The sequence below is a fragment of the Carcharhinus amblyrhynchos genome, chromosome 13, assembly GCF_965287045.1.
Source record: "Carcharhinus amblyrhynchos chromosome 13, sCarAmb.v2.hapA, whole genome shotgun sequence".
Taxonomy (NCBI): Eukaryota; Metazoa; Chordata; class Chondrichthyes; order Carcharhiniformes; family Carcharhinidae; genus Carcharhinus; species Carcharhinus amblyrhynchos.
In genome coordinates, this window is record NC_137336.1 from 15249216 (window position 1) to 15275011 (window position 25796).

The 25796-nt window shown below is 43.2% G+C and overlaps 1 protein-coding gene across 1 annotated transcript in view; it reads left to right on the top strand.

The window, feature by feature from the left end:
- Positions 1-2993: 2993 nt before the first annotated feature.
- Positions 2994-25796, top strand: part of slc36a1 (solute carrier family 36 member 1) — a 46640-nt gene continuing 23837 nt past the window's right edge. The window contains exons 1-6 of the mRNA XM_080201328.1: positions 2994-3209; positions 14956-15132; positions 15638-15728; positions 17870-17958; positions 21715-21810; positions 22437-22521. Of these exons, the coding sequence (XP_080057454.1) occupies positions 14975-15132; positions 15638-15728; positions 17870-17958; positions 21715-21810; positions 22437-22521 (519 nt within the window). The 5' untranslated portion in view covers positions 2994-3209; positions 14956-14974. The remainder of the gene's footprint in view (positions 3210-14955; positions 15133-15637; positions 15729-17869; positions 17959-21714; positions 21811-22436; positions 22522-25796) is intronic.

Sequence of the window (25796 nt, forward strand, 5' to 3'; positions counted from 1 at the left end):
AGCAAAACACAGCAGGAGAGCACAGCAGTGTAGAAACAATGGCAATAACAAAGCATCAAAGAATAGTGGGAGACAGGTGCAGTAGTGAGAGGTAGGAATATATCACAAAGTGACATCACAGAACAAGAAGTTATTAACCGATGTGTATTTAATATTAATTTCAACTCAATTAAATTAAATCATTATTTAAACAAATTAAGATCAATTAATTGGCATAAAGATAAAGCAAATGTATCATATAATTAGTGTTAAATTTAATAAGCTTTTGCAAAGTGAAAAGGTCGGTAAATGTACCCTTGACCAGTTTGCAGTAACCCTTTTCAACTCGGTTGTGTTACACAATGAGATAAAGGGGATATGAATCAGATGAACGTTCAACACAACTTTGTTGAACACTTTATCGAAGAGAAACAATATTCAATTCCTTCATAGGACTCTAAAAAAGTCTCAAGTCTCTAGTCTCAAATCTACATGAGCTATCTACTTCTAACATGTGCTTCTGAGGACTTGCTACACCCTTTCACTATATTTGAGCTGTTTCTCTGAAAAGACTGGTATTACCCATTCAGGCTGTTCCTCGGTCTTTGAGTGTTGGCTAATGCTTCAGGGTTTGCAGTCATTGATTTGAGCTTCCCCGTTTCCCTAGGGCTGGTTCTGGCCTTCAGGTCCTCTCATTGGGATGGACTTCTGCACCTGATCAGTGTGATAATGCACGCCATGAAGTACAAGGATCTGGAGATGCTGTGCTAGTCAGCTGCCAGTCAAAGGTGCTCACTTGAGACACAGCTGAGCGAAGTGCAAAATAACAGACAGCGGGAAAGAGATACGGCTTCAGGTTGCCCTCTTCATGCCCTTTTCAAAGATTCTGAGGCCTGTGTTCGATCCTTGTCACATTATGCCTCTGGCCTCCTACTGACCTGTGTAGCATTCTCCTAACTAAGCCAGTTTACTGGAGATATAAACAGTACTTCATTCTGAAACAATGTGATTGTTAGCACCTAGCCAGGCAGTTCCAAGCCTGTCTAGTTTCAATGGGAAGTTGAATGTCCAAGGCCAGGCTGCAGGAAAACTGTCCCAGCTCTGCAGTTTTCAAATTGCTGAGTCTGGCAATGTTGAGACTTGACTTCCACATTTTGAGTTTTTAACCTTGCTCATGAAAAAAAATCAATATTTCTGTATCAATCTGGAAGTCATTAACACCTGATCACAAAGTAAATCTAAAAATAAAGTCAAACCAATAGAAACACCAAAGAATTCTGAATTTTTCAGCAAATTAAAATCTTTAGGCCTGTCGGACCTTCCCAGATGTTGAATGATTTTCTTATAAGGAGCAGGTTGGGCCTGTCCTCTGGAGTTTATAAGAATAATAGGCGACCTAATTCAGGTATATAGGATTCTCAGGGAGATTGATATGGGATATGCTGACAGGTTGTTTCCCCTTGTGAGGCAGCATAGGACTAGGGGGGCATACTCTCAGAGGAAAGAGTTACCAATTAAGTCAGAGGAGGTATTTCTTCATTCACAATAGTGAATCAATGGAATTCTTTACCACAATGGGCTGTAGATGCTGGTTCATTAAGTGTGTTCAACTGTGAGATGGACAGATTTTTAAACAATAGGGAAATCGAGCGTAATGGTGATAAAGTAGCAAAATGGAATTGAGGATTATCCCGTCAGATCAGTATTTGAATGGCAGAGCAGACTCAACGGACCAAATGGCTTACTCCTCCACCTATGTCTTATGGTCAATACTTAGCTCCCCATGCCCCAGTACCGCCACACCAGGCTGCCTGCAATCCAGCCCCGACATACATTAATTTTCTCACCCACCATTGCTGCTCCATCAATCAGAGACTAGCCAACTTGTGGGAGAGAAACAGCCTGTGATTGAAGGAGCAGCTCCAAATATAATCCTGCGTTGAAACACAGCCAGTTGGCATGTATTTTGAAAACGGTTTTCAGGGGCCTCGTAAAGAGATTTCATTGCCCGCAGCTGGAGGGGTGATGGGGAGGAATGAGAGGGGGAGGTTGGGGGCAGAGAAAGGGGTGATGGGATGTGTGTGGTAGTGGCACCTGGGTGGGGATTGCAGGATAGTGAGTGGGGAGGGATGTGGGTGGGGGTGGAGTGGGATGAATCAGGGTGGGGGGGGGGTTGAGTGGGGAGGAATCAGGGTGGGGGGGGTTCAGTGGGGAGGGATCAGGGTGGTGGGTTGGGTGAGAACAGATGGAGGGGTTTGGGTGAGGAGGGAAGGTTGGGGCGAGGTGTGTGGAATGTCCAACAATGTGTGGGTTAGGTTAAATGGCCTCATGCTGCCCTGCAAGTATTCTATGATTCTGGGTGGGCAGGAATGTGTGTGGGGGCGAGGACGGATGTGCGGTTTGAGTGGGGGTTGGGTGGGTTGATGTTGGTAGTTGGAGAGAAAAGAATGGCGTTGAAGAGGGTGAAGGAGTGAGATCTGGAAGAGTGAGGGTGGGTTGATAGAGGTAGGGTGTGGGTGATGTATGGGGATGAGGATGTGTGGGGGGACATGCTGGGAGGAAGGTAGGGTGAGGTTGGGTTGATGTGGTGAGGGGGGAGGGGGAAGGGGGGAGGGAGGGGGGAAGGGGGAGGGGGGGAGTGGGGGGCCGGAGGTGGGGGAGGGGCGGAGGGGGGAGCAGGGGAGGGGCGGAGGGGGGAGCGGTGGAGGGGGGAGCAGGCGGAGGAGGAGGGGCGGTGGGGGAGGGGGGAGGGGGGAGTGGGGGGGCCGGAGGTGGGGGAGGAGGGGGAGGGGCGGTGGGGGAGGAGGGGGAGGGGCGGTGGCGGAGGGGGGAGCAGGGGGAGGGGCGGAGGGGGGAGAGCGGGGGAGGGGCGGAGGGGGTGGAGGTCGGGCGGGGAGAAGCGGATGGAGGGGCCTGAGTTGCGCTCTGACGGTTTAACGGCCCCTCTCCAGCGCGTTCCTGCCTCTGGCTCCAGCGGAGAGCGTGCCGGTCAGGTGACTACCACGTGACAATGATCAGCACGTGACCGTGGTGCCGGCTGGGCCGCTTCCCAGCTGCTGCCCGGGGTGTGACAGAGGCAGAATCCGGGAGAGCCGCCATCGGAGCTGGGGCGCCGTGGTTCCGCCACGCTCAGAGCCCGGGCACCGCAGAGACGAGCCGTGCCTCCTCCTCCAGCCCGGGCCGAGTCGAGCCTCCCCCACCCACCCCCCGCTGCAGCCGGGGAAATCCAGGTAAGGTAATCGCGACTCCCGCTCCTGGTACAAACAGCTGCAATGGTTTCCGTGGAGGGAGAGAATCACACTGGGCTGGCCTGCTTGTCGGCATTGGGCACGGGACCAGGATCACTCTCACCATCCTCTGATTCCTCCCCTAGCTCCGAGTGTCAGAATGAGCTGGGCAGATCAGGCCTGTTGACTCTAACTGGGGCTTAGTTGTCGTCCCTCCAGCTCAACCTGACCCTGGCAGTGATTTGATTTGTTGTCGTCCTGTATTAACGTATAGTGAAAAGTACTGTTTCTTGTATGCCATACAGACAAAGCATACCGTTCGTAAAGGAGAGGGTGCAGAACGCAATATTATAGTTGTTTGTATCTCTACGGGAAAAGGTGGAAGAGTGCATATCTGAGTTGTGTGGGGCCCTTGACTATGCTGGTTACTTTTATGAGGAATTGGGAAGTGTAGATAGTCAGTGGATGGGAGGCTGGTTTGCGTGATGGACTGGGCTATGTTCATGACCCAGTTCATCCAGACCTAGTAGTTACTAATCTACATTAACAATGCTTTGAGTTTAAATTGATATTTCAATGGCTCATGCCCTAACTCCTCTTTATCTCTCTCCTTCAGACTACCACTCTCCTGAGAAATCTGGTCTCTCTAGTTCTAGCTTCTTTAGCACGGTGGCACAGTTGTTAGCACTGCTGCCTCAACACAAGGGACCCGGGTTCAATACCGGCCTTGGGCCACCGTCTGTGAGGAGCTTGCACACTTTGCCTGCGTCTGCGTGGGTTTCCCACAGTCCAAAGATGTGCAGGTTAGGTTGATTGGCCATGCTAAATTGCGCCTCAGTGTCGGGGGATTAGCAGGGTAAATGTGGGGTTATGGGGATAGGGCTTGGGTGGGATTTTGGTCAGTGTAGACTCAATAGGCCAAATGACTGCCTTCTGCACTGTGTAGGTATTCTATGATTCCTGACAATTGCTCCATTGTCCCTGGCTCTGCTTAGAACCCAGGTGGAGGTCCACCTCGTTATCAAACGAGGGGCATGCACACGGTGGGTCGTGCGTGGGCTACTCTTGGAGGTTCCAGGAGTGGCCTAGTACTTCGTGTCGGTGCGTGTACTTAATCCTGGACCGGTAGACGGGCGCCGCAACAGCTCAGTGACTAGCACTGCTGGCTGTGCAGATACAAGGATTTGGGCCTGTGTCTGTGGGAGTTTGTGCATTCTCCCTGTGGTTGCGTGGATTTCCTCCGGGAGCTCCGGTTTCCTCCCACACCCCAAAGATGTGCTCTTAGGCTGATTGGTTTACCAAATTGACACTATTCTCCCCTGAATCTGGCTAAGTTAGGGGTTCCATTCGTAGACATGCAGGGTAGAATAGGTGTAGGGTGATGCGGCGGCGCGGGCTCGTTGGGCCGAAGGGCCTGTTTCCCGTGCTGGGTTGTTATTTGTTTGTTAACCCAAGCTCTTGGAATCCCCCTTCTGCACCAGCTAGACTCAGTTTTAAAAATAGTCTTAAAACGTATCTGGCTACTCAAGTTTCTGCTTACCTGTCTCAATATTTAACCATGGGACTCGATGTCAAGCCTTGTGAAGCCTTTGCAGTATAAATGCAAGCTGTTGTCAGGGAAAAGTAAACAAAAAGCTGGCAGGTCTCCCAGCATCTGTGAGGAGAGAATCTGGTTTTGACAGAAGTTTTTTGTTCCCCTGATGGAAAGTAAAGTAGAACCAGAGCTTAATTTGTGCTGTTTTTAATGTGTAAACCTGATATTAAATTCAGGAGCATGCAATTTATCAATTTCCAGAATTGGTTGGCCAATTTGTGCAGTTGTTTGCTTTATGCAAGTGGTATCACTTTCTTCCTTCGCCACCCAACATCAATGGGGATGAGGTAGATATGGTCAAGAGCTTCAAGTTTTTAGGTCCGGGTCATCATCAACCTGTCCTGTCCCCCCTCCCCCATGACGACATTATAGTTAAGAAAGCCCACCAACGCCTCTACTTTCTCAGAAGACTAAGGAAATTTGGCATGTCTGCTACAACCCTAACATTTACAGATGCACCAAAGAAAGCATTCTTTCTGGTTGTATCACAGCTTGATATGGCTCCTGCTCTGTCTAAGACAGCAAGAAACTACAAAGGGTCGTGAGCGAAGCCCAGTCCATCACTCAAACTAGCCTCCCACCCATTGACACTGTCTACACTTCCTGCTGCCTCAGAAAAGCAGCCAGCATAATTAAGGCCCCCTTTGCATGCAAGACATCCTCTCATCCACCTTCTTTCATTGGGAAAAAGACACAAAAGTGTCAGGACATATACTAACCAATTCAACAGATTCTTCCCTGCTGCCATCAAACTTTTGAATGGACCTAGCTTGCATTAAGTTGATCCTCCTCTACACGTGAGCTATGACTGTAATGCTACATTCTGTATTCTTTCCTTTCCTTCTATGAACAGTACGCTTTGTATAGCACGTAAGAAACAATATTTTTCACTGTCTACTAATACTAATATGACAAATTAAATCAAATCTGTTATTTTGAAAACTGGCTAGATTTGTCTATTAAGTTTGCTGCATAAGGCTGCAGGGAATGTGGGCTCCAGATTTAGGAAAGAGTTGTTTTTTTCCACAGAAAATAGAGTATAAATTCCACGATCTGAATTTCTGCTGAAAGAAACTGAGGCTAAGTGTTTGCTGCAAATCGAGCAGCAACTTTTAGCAGTTGCACACGCAAACTTGAAAGTGTTGATTGGTTGATGTATGTTTCCTGTATAAACTTCCTGAAAATAGGATCCCACCATTTGTCTCACCATTTGGAATACTTGGGACGATGTCAAGTTCCTTGTATTGACATCGCAGACGCGGACTGAAGGATGGGTGGGTAACTGTTAGGAGGGGGAAGAAGAAGACGACGACGACTCCTGGTCCAAAGACTACCCCAGTGGCATTTGGAGTACTGCGTCCAGTTCTGGTCACCTTACTACCGGGAGGACGTGGAGACCCTGGAGAGAGTGCAGAGGAGGTTTACCAGGATGCTGCCTGGGATATGAGCAAAGATTGGGTAAACTGGGGCTTTTCTCCTTAGAAAGACGGAGATTAAGGGGGGATCTGATAGAGGTGTATAAAATAATGACAGGTATAGATAGAGTCAACAGTGGTAGGCTTTTTCCTAGATTGGAGACAAAAATCACAAGGGGTCACGAGCTAAGGGTGAGGGGGGGGGGGGGGGGGGAAGTATAATATGGATACTAGAGAGAGGTTTTTCACACAGAGGGTCATGGGGGAATGGAATGCCCTACCAAGTAAGGTGGTTGAGGCAGGCACGCTGGACTTGGTTTTAAGGTTTACTTAGGCACATGAGTGACACAGGGATGGAGGGTTATAAAGAACAAAGAACAACCCAGCACGGGAAACAGGCCCTTCGGCCCAACGAGCCCGCGCCGTCGCATCATCCTACACCTATTCTACCCTGCGTGTCTATGAATGGAACCCCTAACTTAGCCAGATTCAGGGGAGAATAGTGTCAGTTTGGTAAACCAATCAGCCTAAGAGCACATCTTTGGGGTGTGGGAGGAAACTGGAGCGCCCGGAGGAAACCCACGCAACCACAGGGAGAATGCGCAAACTCCCACAGACACAGGCCCAACTCCATGTATCTGCACAGCCAGCAGTGCTAGTCACTGAGCTGTTGCGGCGCCCATCTACCGGTCCAGGATCAAGCACACAATTTTTATAGGCGACAGTTTTAAAAAGGGTCAGAGCCTCGGGACGATACTGGAAATGTAATACTACATGTTAATATTTTGTCTCTTTTAATCCGCAGATGTGTCGGTCCACCTTGTTGTCAAACGAGGGGCATGCACATGGTGGGTCGTGCGTGGGCTGCTCTTGGATGTTTCGAGAGTGGCCTAGTACTTCATGTCGTGTTGTGTGCTTAAACCTGGACCAGCAGATGGGCACCACAACAGCTCAGTGACTATCACTGCTCTCTGTGCAGATACATGGATTTGGGCCGGTGTCTGTGGGAGTTTGCGCGTTCTCCCTGTGGTTGCGTGGGTTTCCTCCGGGTGCTCTGGTTTCCTCCCACACCCCAAAGATGTGCATTTAGGCTGATTGATGTACCAAATTGACCCTACACTCTTCTCCCCTGAATCTGGTTACAATAGGGGTACCATTAGCATACACACGGGGCAAGGTAGGTGTAGGAAAATGCTTTGTTAAGATGGCAGCGCGGGCTCGTTGGGCCAAAGGGTCTGTTTCCCGTGCTGGGTTGTTCTTTGTTCTTTGTTTGCTTGAAGACATTAGGATTTGTCCATTCCAGTGCAAGTACTTTTTAATGGTTTGATCGGTCTTCATTACTGGGAACATTGGAATAGACCATTCATCCCTCCGGCCTACTCTGGCATTTCACGAGGTCATGACTTGGGATCTATCTACTGCCAAGCAACTTAGATTTGTAAAAGTGAAAAGTCTAATCGCTTTAACTTTAAATTATTGACAATTTAAAAAACGTAAGTGTGTTTAAACTTTCCTTTATCTTTCTTAACTCAGTCTCACTTTCCCTTTATTTTGATTTGTGCATCTGATTTGACATTGGCCATGTCATCCAGATCAGACTGTGTGTTTCTTACTGAATGATGAGGTGATTTGTTAAGGAGGTACAGTTGCTGTGTTCACGTACTTTCTGGATACATTGTAGGATGTTGCACTGTTTGATTGGACATAACTGTGAAAAGGTGTCTGTCATAGTTTATAATCAAGTGCAAGCCTAGATCATAGGGTCCTAGTGCAGAAGGAGGCCATTCAGCCCATCGAGTCTGCACAATCCCAGCCCGTTCCCATAACCCCATGCATTCACCTTGCAATTTAGCATGCCTAATTCACCTAACCTGCATGTCTTTGGACTGCGGAAGGAAACCGGAGTGCCTGGAGGAAACCCATGCAGGCATGGGGAGGATGTGCAAACTCCACACAGACAGTGACCCAAGCCAGGAATCGAATCTGGGTCGCTGGTGTTGTGAGGCAGCAGTGCTAATCACTGTGCCACCCTAGTGTTATTGTCTAAGTGTTATTCGCTTACGCTGCAAATCTAGCAGTGTTATTTGTTTACGCTTCAAACAGTAGTCAACCTTTTTGGAGGTGCATCTTGGATCAAGCTTCACATTTTTTAAAACCCATTTCAGATTTGTGGCATGATTTTTTTTCTACATTTCTAATCCATAGCTGATCTTGTCTGAACAATTCATTAAAATCTTTTACATGAGCGAAAGTTTAAGATGAAATTGAGGTTGATATTGAATTAGGGATCCTATTGTGTAGGTTAATGATGGTTTTCAATACTAAAGCTGCTATCAAAGGATGCCACTTTGTTAGTAAGTAAATTTCAAATTTCTTTTCCCCAGATAATGTAAATGGTTACAATACACTAACAAAATCTTGCATCTTGTAGAACGTGCTGAGATCTTTGTGCATAAGTGAAACTTGCACATTTCTGCTCGGTAATTGGTTAGGGCTGAAATATTTACATCAATTCTTAATATTGGTCAATTGAGTGTGCATTTTAAACTTAGCTTTAAATTTTGAAATTTCTATCACATAAAGCATTAATTTATTGATTTTGCTGATATGTTGAGTTTTAACTTTGCTGGCACAAGCACATTAAACCTGTAAGGAGAATATATAATTTAATTTGAAGTTGGATTTCTATTTTCTGTTTGAGGTCAATAAAGCTTTCTTGACTGGTTCGTGAGATACTGATAGTTGTGTATGTGACCTTTCTGAATAGGGAAATTGTAGATCATATGTAACTAAAGATAGTTAGAGACCAAAAGTAGTATGCCTCAGGAGGTGTTAACGTTAAATCAGCTTGCATCTGGTTGCCCAAAGCCAGTATTGTTGATTCACTTTTTCTGACCTCACTAATTATCCTCCATTATGGTGGTCAATATTTAATTGTCAGGGACCTAACTGGATTATTCCGTTGAGAGGAGCAGGAGGTTTATTTCTTGTCAGAATCCATTTCATAGTATAAGGACTTTGATGAACAGAACTTGCTACACAATTTCTGTCCATTGAGATATTGGCAATTTATTTTAACTGTTGAGGGACACTTTCAAGTTAGCTACACACCATTTTGACTTAGTCACTGAGTACTGGAGCTCTGTGCCTAAAAGTCCTCAGCATCACAGATGCCAGCCTTCATCCAATTCAATTCGCCCCATGTGATATCAAGAAATGGATGAAGGCACTAGACATTGCAAAATCCCTAACAATATTCTAGCAATTTTACTAAAGATTTGTGTTCTACAACTTGCTGCACCCTTAGTCAAGATGTTCCAGTACAGCTACGATACTAACATCTATCTAGTAATGCAGAAAATTGTCCAGGCATGTCTTGTATACACAAAGTAGGGCTTTCAAAACCTATTGACAAAGTACCACAGACTTGTTTGCAAAATTCGCACCCATGGGATTAAAGGCACTAGCTGTATGAACACAGAATTTGCTAATATACAGAAAGCTGAGAGCCTTCTGGAAAGAAATGCACTGTGGTGTTCCTGGATAAATTTTAGAATCACTTTGTTTTGATGACCATATTAATACCTGTACCTGGGCATGCAGGGCATTTCAAAATTTACAGATAGTATGTAACTCGGGAATGCATCAGATACTTAGGATGTTGAACATATATTAGGAAGAAGTCGACCAATGAAATTTAGGCAGAGAAGTGGAACATTTTGGTAAAAGCAAATTACTGTGGATGCTAAATCTGAAACAAAAACAGAAAATGTTAAAATCACTTCTTGGTAGGAAGAGTAAGAGGCAATAGGAGCTATATGGTACAATTTTAGAGTTTTAACAGAAACTTGTGAATGTATGTACCCAACTCTTGATATTAGGAGAAATTGAGGAGCCTTCGAAAAAAGAACATGTATCATGTAATGTGCTTCGCTTTATTAATGACTAAAACAAGAAAAGGAAATTATTTTTTACAAAAGGTTTAATATAATTTGAATTCAGAGTATTGTGTTCAGTTTTGGGCACTTTAGGAAATTGACAAGTCCTTGGAAAGGGTGTGCAAGTGATTTAAGTGAATGATAACTGAAATTTCTCATGGCAAGTATGTGGGAAGTGCTGTGTCATTCTTCAGTTCCATGTTAAGATATTTCAGTTGGAAGATTTTGGTGACCAGCTGTCAGCCTGGTGAATATGGAAAGCAATGACTTGTCTTAAAATTAATGACAGGAAACTGGAGTCAATGTAGTGTGTCATGATAAGAGTGTTGTGAAGGATGCGATTTCAGTCGACTGTGTCCCAAAAGTTTTCATTTCAGCTCTCTTGGAACTGGCCAGTATTTGAAAATTCTCTAGCCACATGATGCTCTGAAATGGAATTATGATATTGTATAAGTAAATGACATTGTACACAATCATGTATATTTATGGCTTTGTGGCCAAATTTCATTCCACCTCTATTTTCAACTTTGCTGATGATATCATTGTAGTGGGTTGGATCTCAAACAACAATGAGATGGAGTGCAGGAAAGAGGTAAAGAATCTGGTGAAATGGTGTAACGGAAATAATCTCTTCATCGAAAAACAAAAAAAGGAGATAGCGATTAACTTCAGGAAGTGTAGTGGAGGACATGCCCCTATCTACATCAAGGGTAATGAAGTGGAAATGGTTGAGAGCTTCAGGTTTTTGTGTTCAGATCATCAACCTAGTCCCAGTGACTCCATGCCAACATTAGGAACATAAGAAATAGGAGCAGGAGTAGGCCATCTAGCCCTTCGAGCCTGCCCTGCCATTCAATAAGATCATGGCTGATCTGAAGTGGCTCAGTTCCACTTTCCCGCTTTCTCCCCATAACCCTTAATCCCCTTGCCCACCAAAAACCTATCTACCCGCGTCTTAAATATATTTAGCGAGGTAGCCTCCGCCACTTCAACAGGCAGAGAATTCCAGAGATTCACCACCCTTTGAGTGAAGAAGTTCCTCCTCAACTCTGTTCTAAACTGCAGCCCCCCCCCCCCCATCTTGAGGCTGTGCCCTCTAGTCCTGCTGTCCTTTCTGAGCAGGAAGAGCCTCTCCACCTCTACCCTATCCATCCCTTTCACTATCTTATACGTCTCAATAAGATCCCCCCTCATCCTTCTAAACTCTAACGAGTACAAGCCCAGTCTATTCAGCCACTCCTCATAGTTCAACCCCCTCAACTCCGGTATCAGCCTAGTGAACCTCCTCTGCACTCTCTCCAAGGCCAAAATATCCTTGCGCAAGTGCAGCGACCAAAACTGCACACTACTCCAGCTGCGGCCTCACCAGTGCCCTGTACAGTTGCAGCAAGACCTCCCTACTTTAATATTCAATCCCCCTCGCTATGAAGGCCAGCATCCCATTTGCCTTCCTGACCACCTGCTGCACCTGTAGGCTGGGTTTTTGTGACTCATGCACAAGGAACCCCCAGGTCCCTCTGCTTTTCGCCCTGTAAGTAGTAGTCCTTCCTACTATTATTCCTACCAAAGTGGATAACCTCACACTTGCTAACATTGTACTCCATCTGCCAGGTCCTCACCCACTCGCTCAACCTATCTAGATCCCTCTGCAGACTTTCTACACCCTCCGCACAATTTGCTGTTCCACTTATCTTTGTGTCATCAGCAAATTTCGACACCTTACACTCAGCTCCCTCCTCCAGATCACCTATATAAATGGTAAATAGCTGAGGCCCCAGCACCGATCCCTGGGGCACTCCACTAGTCACCAACTGCCAATCCGAATAGCACCCATTGACACCCACTCTCTGCCTCCTATTTGATAGCCAATCCTCTATCCACGCTAACACCTTACCCCCAACTCCATGCCCCCTAACCTTCTGTAACAACCTTCTGTGCGGCACCTTATCAAACGCCTTCTGAAAATCGAGAAACACCACATCCACCGGTTCCCCTCTATCCACCGCACTAGACACATCCTCGTAGAATTCCAATAAGTTCATCAGACACGACTTCCCCTTAACGAATCCGTGCTGCGTCTGCTCTATTAAAACAATTCTTCTCAAGATGCCTCGCTATTTCCTCTTTGATGACGGATTCAAGCATTTTTCCTACAACAGACGTTAAACTAACCGGCCTATAATTCCCTGCCTTTTGCCTGCTACCCTTTTTAAACAGCGGCGTAACATTAGCCGTTTTCCAATCTTCCGGCACTTCCCCAGAATCCAGCGAGGTTTGGAAAATAATCACTAAGGCATCCACTATCACCTCCGCCATTTCCTTCAGAACCCTTGGATGCATTCCATCTGGTCCTGGGGACTTGTCCACCATCAGTCCCACTAGTCTGTCAAGCACTCCCTCTCTAGTAACAATGATCTCATTCAGGCCCTCCACTCCTACCATCTTTCCATCGTAAACACCCGGCAAACTATTCGCGTCCTCCTCTGTGAAGACCGAAGCAAAAAACTTATTCAAGGCCTCAGCCATTTCCTCATCCCCCACCACTAAATCCCCCCTCTCATCCTCTAAGGGTCCAACATTCACCCTAGCCAGCCTCCTCCTTTTATATATTTATAAAAACTCTTACTGTCCTTTTTTATATTTAGCGCTAGCCTAGATTCATAGTCTATCCTCCCTTTCTTCATCAACTTCTTTGTCATTCTTTGTTGATACTTAAACCTCTCCCAATCCTCTTCTCACCCACTACTTTTAGCCACTCTAAACGCATCAGCTTTTAATTTAATACTCTCCTTTATCTCTTTCGTTATCCACGGCTGATTATCTCTTCTCCGACGATCCTTCTTTACCATCAGAATAAATTTCTGCTGAGCACCAAGAAAGATCCTCCACTGTTCCTCAGCAGACCTACCTCCCAATCTGCGCTCCCAATCTATATTCGCCAATTCCTCTCTCATCCTATCGTATTCTCTCTGTTCAAACAAAGGACACAGGTCTGGGATCCTACTTTCTCATCCTCCATCTGCATCAAAAACTCCACCATACAATGATCACTCTTCCCAAGAGGATCCCTCACAACAAGGTCCCTACTTCTACCTGCCTCATTACATAACACCAGATCCAAGATAGCTCGCTCCCTCGTCGGCTCCAGCACACACTGTTCAAGGAAACTATCCCGGCAGCATTCCAAGAAGTTTTCCTCAAGCCCACCGCGTCCAACATGGGTCGACCAATCAATATGTAGATTGAAATCCCCCATAATTATTCCCGTTCCATTCCTGCATGCATCATTTATTTGCGCGTTTATAGCCCGCCCCACCTCCAGGTCATTATTTGGGGGCCTATAGACCACACCCACCAGTGTTTTCCTCCCCTTGCTGTTCCTAATCTCCACCCACAACGATTCCACTTTCTGCTCTTTGGCTCCTATGTCATCCCTTACTACCACCCTGATGCTACCCTTAATCAGCAGAGCTACCCCTCCCCCTTTTTCGTCCCGTCTATCCTTCCTAAACACTTGATACCCCTGGACGTTCAGCTCCCAGTCCCTGTCACCTTGCAACCATGTCTCTGTAATGGCCACCAGATCATATCCATTTGTGCTGATCTGCGCCACCAGCTCATTCACTTTGTTCCGAATGCTTCGTGCATTCAGATAAAGTGTCTTCATCCCAGCCTTCACCTGGACCCTATTTGAAGGAACGCTACCAATCTTACTCATGCCCCCTACTCCCTTTATTATTGCGACATCCTTGACCCCTTCCCGTACCTGTACCCTCTCTACTTTACTTTAGACCCTGTACTTTCACCTACCCTCGCGCACCCCCCCCCCCCCCCCCCCCCCCCCAATTAGTTTAAAGCCCTATCTACAGTCCCAGTTATACGATTCGCCAGGACTCTGGTCCCAGCACGGTTCAGACCAACACCATCCCACCTGCCCCCATACTGGTGCCAATGCCCCATAAATTCAAAACCATTCCTCCCACACCAATCCCTGAGCCACCCATTCACCTCTTTAATCCTATCTACCCTACGCCCATCTGCACGCGGTTCAGGTAGTGATCCAGAGATAACCACCTTGTCGGTTCTGCTTTTTAATTCCATTCCCATCTTTTCATACTCCCTCTCCAGATCCTCAGTTTGCATTTTGCCTATGTCGTTGGCACATTATGGTTAAGAATGCTGACCAGTGCTTCTACCCTCTCAGGAGGTTAAGGAAATTTGGCATGTCTGTGACATCTCTCTCCAATCTTTACAGATGCACCATAGAAGCATCTGGAAAGGATCCTATCACAGCCTGGTATGGCTCTTGCTCTGACCAAGACTACAAGAAACTGAACATAGCCCAGTCCATCATGCAAACCAGCCTCCCATCTATTGACTGTCTACACTTACGGCTGACTCGGAAAAGCAGCCAGCATATTCAAGGACCCCACCCACCTGGATGTACTTTCTTTCGCCTTTTTAGGAAAAAGATAGAAAAGTCTGAGGTCATGTACCAACCGACTCAAGAACAGATTTTTAAATGGACCTACCATATATTAAACTGATCTTTCTCTTTACCCTAGCTATGCTATGAGTGTAACACCATACTCTGTACCCTGTCATTTTTCTTCTCCCCTATATACTCTATGAACGTATGTTTTGTCTTAAAGCCTGCAAGATACAATACTTTCCAATGTACACTAATATAAATGACAAATTAAATTTAAATCAAAGTATAGTTTGTTTGGAAAACAATCTCTTGCTTTTCTTCTGTGGAAAATTTTTGCTAAGCTTATTTAAATTTCTTTATTTTTCAACAGCTATTAAGAAGCTGCAGCCATGTCAACCCAAAAGCTGACAAGTGAAGATTACAATGATTATAGTTCCACTGAAAACAGCCCAGACCATGACAGCTTGACTTCTTCACCTGATACTTCCTCAAGATCATCTGATAATTTTGAAAATTATCAAAATCTAAGTGAAAGAACTGGTACATCGTAAGTCCTGTACAGTTGGGAAATAAAATATGCCTTCAGAATACAAATTGTGTGGTAATTTCAGATAAGAGCGCTTTTTGTCTTTTTTTTGTCACTCTGCAGAATCTATCAGACTTCATTCTGAAACTTCAAAATACAGATTATCTTCAGGGCTAAATTTTGAGAAGGCTTAGAAATGGGATGGTGTACCATAAACTTGTTGCAGGTCATGAGTGTAACCTTTGAAAGTGCAGTCAAAGCTCTTGGACTCAGACTAGGCTGTGAATGTTATTCCTTTGAAAGTGATGTTTAGAAATAGTTAACAGAATGAGTTTTTGAGAGTTAAATTCTGTACAGTTGTATTGCATAATCTGGAGTGTTAATGAAATTGGTAAAACGCATGCAGCTGCAGTTTTCTCAATGATACATTCTATTTGTGGGGCTAAGGTGTGGGTTTAGGTCTGGGCTATAGCACTATGAAGTAAACGATCTAAAAGGATGGTATTAATTTTTGTTTACATTTCAGGAATTTTGTGACATTAATTCATTTGTTGAAAGGGAACATTGGAACTGGGCTTCTTAGCCTGCCATTGGCAGTGAAGAATGCGGGTATTGTGGTGAGATGCTTTCACTTTTTTATTATTTATCTGGGTAAATAATGATATTTTCTATATGATTGTATATTGTACCTGTGTCAACTTGTGTATCGGGTCCAGACTTAATGCTGATTCCTGAATGTATTGGGATTGTATGAAATTGTCATCTGACCAGAGGCTGAATTTCTCTGTTCCTTCATGTCCATTTGTACCTAAAATTTAAATCTATGGGAAGGCGGTTGTTGGCATTACTCCATTTAGATTTTATCCAAGCAGTATGTAACTTTTTTATTCTTGCTACTGAAATGCATCACTTTTTGCTACATTGAAAATAATTTGCTGGCATGCAGATTTAGTAAGTTTTTATAAATGCCGCCTTCAATTTTGTCACGTTCTTTCATTGTATTAACTTCTCGTCAAAGTTTGAAATTGTCCAAATTGTTGAAGTGAATTTTGTACAACAGTGGCCTCAGACTGATCTAGATAGAACACCACTTCCTACCTTTTGGGTAGTTTAACTTTTTTTTTGTTCTGTAGTCTGCTTGCTGTCAATTTTGCTATTAGTTCCTAACTCGAGCTCAAATCTACAATACAACACTTTATTGGCAGCCTTCTGATTAGTGACGGCAACAGCTTGGATTCAATTCCTACACAGGCTGAGGTTATTCATGAAGGCCCAGGTGTCTACTCAACCTGGCCCCTTGCCTGAGGTGTGGTGATCCTCAGGTTATATTACCACCAGGCAGCTCTCCCCTTCTAAGGGGAGAGCAGCCGATGGTCATCTGTGACTACGCTGACTTACCTTTTAATTCTATCTGCCAGTGTTCTGGCACTGTTCAGTTTTCTAATTTTTATTTGTAATCGTGCTTCTGTTATCTCTTCCCTAACTTTTAATGTGATTGGATGCAATCCATTCAGATCAAGAGTTTTATCTTACCCGTGTTTGATTAATCAATGATCTCCTTTCTATCTTAAGTTTATTTATTTTGTTCCCGATCTAATGTCATTTCTTTGATAAAACTGAAACAAAGTAACTATTCGATAAATATGCCATGTTGCTCCCATTTCCAATTAGTTTGTGTGCTAGCAACCCTTGGGCACTATCCTCAACCTTTCTTTTTAGGCACCTCTAAAATACTTGACTGATCTTATAATTTAATTCATAGTTCTTTGATTTCTTATTGTTCATTTAACTTTACAAATCTATTTGTATTCCCTTGATCATCGGTGCATTTAAATATCCTTGGCCTTTTAGTTTCAATTTTACCACCATGTGTTTATTCATCCATGCTGTTTCAACATTCAATTTGTTTCTGATTTTCTTTAGTTGAGTATGTTTCTTGAACATTTTGATTACCATTTTAAATATTTCCCACTATTACACTCTTGCCACAATTTATTTGTACCGGTTTATCTTCTCTAATTCCATTTACTATCCCAAAACATCACTTTTTCTTTCAAGTGCACTACTTTGACCTTTAGTCTTCCATTAAGCTTTAGATGTTGCAGTTGGAACCATCCAGGTAAGTGATGGTGGCAAAGTATTTACATCTTTTTTGAAACTGGGATAGGTGACTGTCAAATGCTGGAGGTGGTTATTTGGTGGCATTTTGTGCTTCTGTTACCTTCCATCCAAACCCATTTGTCCAGGCCCACTGGCTGCTACTGCTCCAGCAGCAATTATGGCTAGACAAACTCTGGCAGCAGATTAAAATGTAAATTTCAATTTCTAGGATACTTTGTTTTGGAACTATTGGTTGGTGTGAAATACTGACATGGATTTGTTAGACTGGGCTTTGTAATGTCTATGGCCTGTTTATGGAGACTGCTAGACTACCACAGAGAAGGTAAATGGTGGGATATCGGAAGAATGTGGTACTGATTAATGGCTTCCTTGTTCTGCCTTCAGCCATTATGACTTATAATTGGTCACGTTTAGAACAGACAATGAGCAGCATTGGTGTTTAACTTTATATCTTTTTACTCTCTGGTTCTGTTGGTCCACCAACTGTGTGGGCTCAAATGTTCAAATACACTTCGCAAAAAAGATTGTACGCACTAAACATGAGGGAGACACAGGAATCAATCGAAAATCTCGTAATATTTGCGTGCAAAACTGTGGATACTTTAAGTTTTTAATTCGGTTTTCCATTTATCTACAGGTTGGTCCAATCAGCTTAGTTGTCATGGCAGTGGTAGCTGTACATTGTATGCATTTGCTAGTCAAATGCAGTCACTATTTAAGTGCGAAGTAAGTAATATAGGGAATATTTTCCGTGTAACAAGTAGCCTATAATGCTCCATATTTGTTGACTCAGTCCTAGATTACTTATGGGGATTAAAATAAATGATTTTTAGTTGGTGAGTGTGTGGTTAATCAATTTTAGATTTCTATTCTATGAAGAGTTAACTTTTTTCCATAACAGTAGAGCATAGTCCCATTATACATATCTGTGGAATTTTTGTCGCTTTGAACATAAACTGGCCAGTGGAAATTAGTTCTCTGGCACTTAATGCACAGCTTTAAATTTACGTGCAGGATAGGATCAGGATTGTGACTTCCATGATCACTAAAGGCCAGCTGATATTAACGGCAAGGCAGATGGCCTAGTGGTACTATCGCTAGATTATTAATCCAGAAACTCAGCTAATGTTGTGGGGACCCATGTTCAAGTCCAGCCACAGCAGATGTTGGAATTTGGATTCAATAAAAAAAAATCTGGAATTAAGAATTTAGTGATGACTGTGAAACCATTGCAGATTGTTGGAAAAATCCTTCTAGTTCACTAGTGTCCTTTAGGGAAGGAAATCTGCCATCCTTACCTGGTCTGATCTACAAGTGATTCCAGAGCCATTGAAATGTGGTTGACTCTCAATTACGCATCAGGGGCAACTAGGGATGGGCATTAAATGCTGACCAACCAATAAAACCTATCTGAATTGAAAAAACACCATCAACTTTTGCTTTCTTTTTCTTTCTTTTAACTGTTAGAACCTCAAGTTGAAAGAAAGAAAACATTAGGGTTTGGATACTAGGATATGATGTGAAAGTTGTGCAGTTGTTTGAAGAAAGACTTGAGACTAATTAGACATTCTATGACGTTGGAGTCTGTATAATGAATTGTTGGTAATTTTCACTTGCATGTTACATTCAGTGGAATCGATCCTTAGAACACTAACAGGTAATACTTATGTAAAAGCAAAATACTGTGAATGCTGGACATCTGAAATAAAAACAGAAGTGCTGGATAAATACTGCATGTCTGGCAGCAAGTGTGGAGAGAGAAACAGTACGTTTTGGGTCCATATGACTGACACAGCTGAAAGGGGTAAAATGTAATGGATTACATAGTTGGGGAGGGGGATCGAGGAGGTGAAGCAGATTAGAGGGTCAGAGATCAGAGCTAAAGAGAGATTGCAAATATGTCAAAGGAGTGTTGATGCTAGATTAAGGACTAAAGAAGGTTCTGATTAAGGTAAAAGAATAGTCAGTCCTCAGTGAAAGCAAAACTAAAGAACAAGTGACTTAAAATTCTGGAAATGTGGAGTGAGTGTGTGTTCACAGTCTGAAGTTGTTGAATTCAAAGTTGAGTCCAGGAGGCTGTAATATGCCTAACTGGAAGATGAGATGTTGTTACTCTTATTTGTATTGGGCTTCACTGGAGTATTGCAACAGGTCAAGATTGGATATCTGGGCATAAGCGGAAGTTAATGAGCTAAAATGTCAAGCACCCGGCAGGTTGGGTTCGTGATTGTAGGCTGAGTGAAGATGCTTCATAAAGCAGTCACCCGGTCTGTGTTTATCTTCTCCAATGTAGAGGAGTCTGTGTCGAGAGCAGAGCATACAGTAGACAGTATTGAAGGAGGAGCAAGTGAAATGCTCCTCCATCATTTGGAGGTGCTCAGAGCTTTAAACAGTGAGGAGATAAAAGGGCAGGTGTTGCACAAGTGCAATTGTATGGGAACATGATGAAGGGTTGGGTGTGATGGAGGAGTAGACCATGGTGTCTGAGGGAGTGATCCCTGTGTAATGCTGACATAGGAGTGAGGAAAATATGTATTTTGCGGTGGCATCATACTGGAATTGGCAGACGTTGCAGAGGATGATCCTTTAAATATGGAGGACAAAATTGGCCCTCTCATGGTTTGGAAGGGAGGGGAAAGGATGAGGGTAGAGTTGTGGGAGATGGACCGGACATGGTTGAGTGGCCCTGTCTGAATCACAGTAGAAACTTTAGTTGAGGAAGAAATGTAGACATGTCAGAAGCACTGTTTCCTAAGGTGGCATTATCAGAATGGAGATGGAGAAAATGGAAGAATGGGATGGAGTTATTTTGAGGAAATGGAAGAATGGGGTGAAGTCCTTATGTGGTGTGAAGAGTTTAGCTGAGATGGTTGTAGTAGTCTGTAGGTTTGTAAAGTATATTAGTGACTAATCTATTGCCATAATTGGAGACAGGAGTCAAGGCAGAGATCCATCAGAGATGGATCATGTGAAGATGAGGGAGGGAAGGAAATTCAAACCAGAATGAACAAATTTTGCTAGGCTCAGACAAGAGAATGAAGTGGCACTGATATAATCATCGACTTAATGATGAAAGAGTTGAGAGAGGGCTTGAGTAGGATCAGACCAAAGCACGTTCCACACACCACTGTGGTGATACTGTGCTATTTTGATATATTTTGGTTCGGGTAGGGTTACTTTAAGAGGAACTGTTTTGTTACAGGAGTTGATTTGTCTGGGAAACATGCAGCAGATGCCAAGCATGAAGCAAATCACTGATTTTAGCCAGGAATGTGTTACTTTGTAGCATAAATTGATCTGTTGTTTACTTGGGTTCTCCTGGGTTTTTAGACTAGGTATGCAGATTCATGTGAGTTTTGATTAGGTTAATTGGCAGAGACAGTCTGTGATAATGGGAGGAGTAAGATCGCAGGAAAGGACAGTTTTTCATTTTCAAGTGAGGAGCCATTGCTACCTGGAGCTGGTAGAAGAAAGTCTTTCTCTCTCTCTCTCTCTCTCCTGCTAACTAATTTTAAAGAGGGGTTAAGTCTAAGAGAATTGATTTCATTGGAACCAATAGTGATAGGTTAGCAGTTAAGAATTATATCTTGTTACATTTATGTATAGTCCAATTGTTGGCAATTAAGCTAATTCATTTGTTATAGTTAAGCTGTGTCAATGAAGTTTTTTGATCAAAGCTCCCTAGTTTCTCAGTAGAATGCCTGGAGTGAAATATCTTATCCTTGCATTAATGCCAAAATTGAAAAATTGTCTAGTCTGGTTTCATTTAGCTTGGGGTTTCTGATCTGGTATTCTAACACCACAGAAAGACTGGCATAACTGGGGCCCATATGAGTACCCATGGTCACAGCCTTTATTTGCTTCAAGTGAGACAAGTTAAAGGAGGAATTGTTAAGTGAGAGAACAAGTTCAGTTAGGCCCAGGAGAATAGCGATGGATGGGGATTGTTCAGCCTCTGCTCAAGTAAGAAGCAGAAAGCTCAAAGACCCTCTGGGATCTGAAACGCCTAATCTTCGGTTTCCAATTTACTGATTTATTCAATTAAGCTTTTAGTTCTCTTGACTGGATGGATTCTGGGTAAAATCTAATGTAGAATTTCCAAATAGTCATTATTATGCAATCAAAATAAATGTCATTATTTCCTTGTCTAGACTTCAGTCTAAGTTCTATGTTTTTTTCAAAGTTCAGATGGGTGTCACTGGGTTAATAAGTCTGCAATACTGTTGACTGTTACATGTTCCATCTGGTTGCTGTATATAAGCAATTGAACTGGAATGAACCTTGTGCTTTTGAGGTATTTGTGTACTTTGTTTTGGAAGTTAATTGGAGTAAAGCTCTTTATCTATGAGGAAAAGATACTGGGGATGTGAAATGTCTAGGTCATGTTAGGTGAGAAAGACGTATCCTGTTGAAATTGTCTCCTGGGAAAGAACGTTTAAAATGTTGAATTTTTTGGATTTTTTTTTTCATTTTTAAACTTAGGTTACAGAAGCCATTTTTGGATTATGGGAATGCGGTGATGTGCAGTTTGCAAGAATGCCCCAATCTGTGGCTGCGAAAACATTCAGTTATGGGAAGGTATTTGAATTTTTGGGAAGATCTTGAGCGTCTGCACAGAGATACGGTTGTTCTATAATATAATGGATAGCAGTGTGCAAGTGAAAGCATTACATTTCTGTTTGTTGCTTGAAATGTCTGTCTGTGCTCTCCTTTCTTTTTCTGTTCCTATGTCACTCCTCCATTCCTTGGACACCGTTATTTACCTCTATCCCCAAACACAATCTCCTTCCACTGCCACTGTAACCCAGGGTACTACTGTCACCTTCCAACTCTCCAAACTAACATGCTTGGGGCTATATTAAAAATGTTTCCTTCTATTTGCAATAGGCGTGTCAAAGCCCTACACTACTTTTACTATATTTTTAAAAATATATTCTAATACTTAATTATGTAGTTTGGCTTTGAGCACATTAGGCAAAAACAGTTGACTCTAGTCTCTAACAAAAGCAGAAAATGCTAGAAAATTTCAGCAGGTCTGTCAGCATCTGTGGCAAGTGAATAGAGCTAATGTTTTGAAATGTCAACTCTTTTTTTTTCTCCGCAGACACTGTCAGACCTGCTGTGAGATTCCAGCATTTTTTGGTTTCAATTTGCTTTTATTTATTTGATTCTAGTCTGTGATTACTGTTGCTATTCTCTCTCAGGCGTTTGGTGGAGTTCTTTTTGATTCTAACCCAATTGGGGTTTTGCTGTGTTTACATCGTATTTCTGGCTGACAACATTAAGCAGGTGAGCTTTACTTTGTAGTGCAAGTTAGCAATGCTGTTAATAAGACACCTTGACTGGACACTGGATTGCAGTCCCAACACTGGTAAAACCATTACCTTGCATCTTTACCCAATCTTTACTTACTCACAAGGACTATTATATGAAGGAATTCCTGCCTTAATGAAGTGACATATCTAATCAATGATACTGGTATGTTGCAAACAGTGTCTAATGCTTTTATCATCAACCTTGTAATGTCATCCAATTATTCCCAATTTCCTGCTCTTACCTCATGAACCTCTGCATTTTTTTTCCCTTGAGTGTTACATCAGACTTGAAGCCAATTCTACTAACTTTTCAGGCAGTTCTTTTCAGAGCCTAGCAATGTTCTGCAAGAGTTCTTTTCTTTATATTGCCTCATTAAGTCAGTGTTTTCTGGTTACTAGCACTGTAAATGGGGTGGCACAGTGGTTAGCACTACTGCTTCATAGCACCAAGGACTTGGGTTTGATTCGAGCAATGGATGACTGAGTGGCGTTTGCATGTTCTCCCCATGTCTGTGTATTCCCTTTGAGGTACTGTGGTTTCCTCCCATTGTCTAAAGAAATGCAAATTAGGAGGATTGGCTGTGCTAAATTGCCCCTTGTATGTCCAAAATGTGTTGATTAGGTGGAGTAACCATGGTAAATGCGCACATATATTCCCAGATTTCTGTTCCTGCACCCTTCCAAATTATACCATTTATATTGTCTCTCCTCATTCTTACTACCAAATCAGGTTACATCACACTTGTTTATGTTAAATTTTATTTGCATGTGTTGACAATTTTGTCAATTTGCTCTGTAGCCTGTTCTCACTAATGAAGTTTCCAACTTTGAAATAATTTCGTGTATATCCAAGTCATTTTTTATGAAAAAGAGCAGTGGCCCTTATACAAGGGCCAGGGAGGGAAATCACAGGCCCTGATACTTCTCCTGTTTCTAGACCCTGGGGTGATGACAGTGTGGTATTGTCACCAGACAAGTAGTAATCTAGTTTGTTTTATTTATTAGCGTCACAAGTAAGCTTGCATTAACACGGCAATTAAGTTACTGTGAAAATCTCTGAGTCGCCACACTCTGGTGCCTGTTTGGGTACACTGAGGGAGAATTTAGCATGGCCAGTGCACTTAACCAGCATGTTCTTTTTGGACTGTGTAAGGAAACCGGAGCTCCTGGGGGAAACCTACATAGGCGTGGGGAGAACGTGCAGACTCTGCACAGATAATGACCCAAGCCTGTGATTGAACCTGGGTTGCTGGTGCTGTAAGGCGTAGTGCTAACCACTGTGCTACTATGCTGCCTCTAGAGACCCAGGGTAATGTTCTGGTGGCCTGGGTTTGACGTTTGAATACAAATTTAAAAAAGAATCTGGAAATTAAAGTCCAGTGATGACCATGAAACCATTGTCAGTTGTTGTCAACTCCATCTGGTTCACTAATATCCTTTAGGGAAAGCAATCTGGCATCCTTACCTGGTCTGGTCTATATGTGACTCCAGACCCAAAGCAATATGATTGATTTTTACAAATCTCCTGTAAACTGGCCTTGCAAGCCACTGGGGGCAATCTTGAGCCCACATTTGCCATCTGTGCGAATGGGGGCTCAAGATCCAGAAGTAATGGTTTTTGATGGCAAGTTTTGAATCTTCCTTGCCCCTTGCCAGCGACATCACCACGTTCATGCCCATAGCAGGTGTGAACCTTCTTTACGTGAATTTGAATGTATTTAAATGTTATTGACTCTTCCCCACTATCTTCTCCACTAATTTGATCGGGGATGGGGTGGAGAGTGAAGTGAGAAGTGCTGACTGCTGGCAGGGATGGGGATGGGGAGGGGGATACCATGAGACCTCCATGGTACTCTAGAGAAGAGGTTTACTCAGGTAATGATAGGAGCATCCTTTAACAATTATGCAACATGGTTTTGCTGACGTGTTGAGGCCCACCTTCCACGTGTTCCCTTAATCTTTTTTTCGCAGAGTATGGCAAGATCTGGAGAAACACCAGTTTTCTCACTGGAATCAACACTCTACCCACTCAATTCAAGTGCAATCGGGGACAGGCAATAATTGGCCAACGATATCCACATCCCATGACAAAATATTATAAAAAATATCTCCTCCCCATCCTTTAACCCTCATTCATGCCTGCTATTTTCTTTCTTCCATACAAGATTCATCCCCTTAGTTATAACATTGCAAATGTTAACACGGATTTTGGTGACTGCCTCATTAACATGTTCTGCACATTGCACCATATTTACCCAATGACAGTAAATTCAAATTTGAGGGAAAGATTCAATCCTTTTATAACTTTCAATCACTTATTCTGCACCGTATAAAAAGGAAAAACCAACTGTTTCATTGTTGGAGAGCGGAAGGAAGGTAAGGAGAGGGGATGGTTCCATTTACTGTTGCCTAAACTCCACCTCCTCCTCCCCCTCCCCCAAAGAAACACTGATACAGCACTCACTCATCTTGCTTGAGATAACTCCATATAACTCCCTGGGAATGGATTGCGCAGTGGATAAGGGCAACAGCCAGGTCCCATCTGGCAGAAGGCTGAGTGAACCATTGTAACACTTCAGTCCTCAACTATTTCTAAAGAGGTTGAGAAGAGTTTGGCCAGACCTTCTGCAATTTCCCCCTTTACCAAGTATCTTCCACTGAGTGCTACTAAACTTTCGTCCATTTTATCCTATTAAAAGTTGCTACAATCTTTTCCTTATTATTTTCCAGCATCCTCTTCTGTAGTGAATGCAGATGCACGATACTGTTTTAGTATCTCAGCTATGCCCTCTACCTGGTGCTTTTCTCACCCTCCGCTCTTGGCAGCCCATGATTGCTCCTACAGTACAGCCACTATTTGTAGGATGATCAAGTAACTCAGATGAATTACTGTAATTTTTTGAGGCCACTCAAAGTTTATGTTCGACAAAAGATATTAAATTTCTTTCATCTGGTGAAGAAACGGACAATTTTCATCCCGTATAGTTTATAGTACTGGACGATCGACCTCCATGTTTATGTCTGCCGTGAACCCTCAATCTCTGTAGTTGAATGTACTACTGTTGAGTCAAGCCAACAAGCTTGGCTGTTACAGGCACTGTTGATTTTGTATGTTTTTTTAAAAATGGAGCTGGTAGTTGTAGTGGAAGAGAAGTAAGGTAAGTATTGCTCAAAGCTTATGATTCTGCACTATTTGATAATGGGTTGTTTACTCCAGCTGTACAGATGTCTAGTTTGAGGATAGCTACG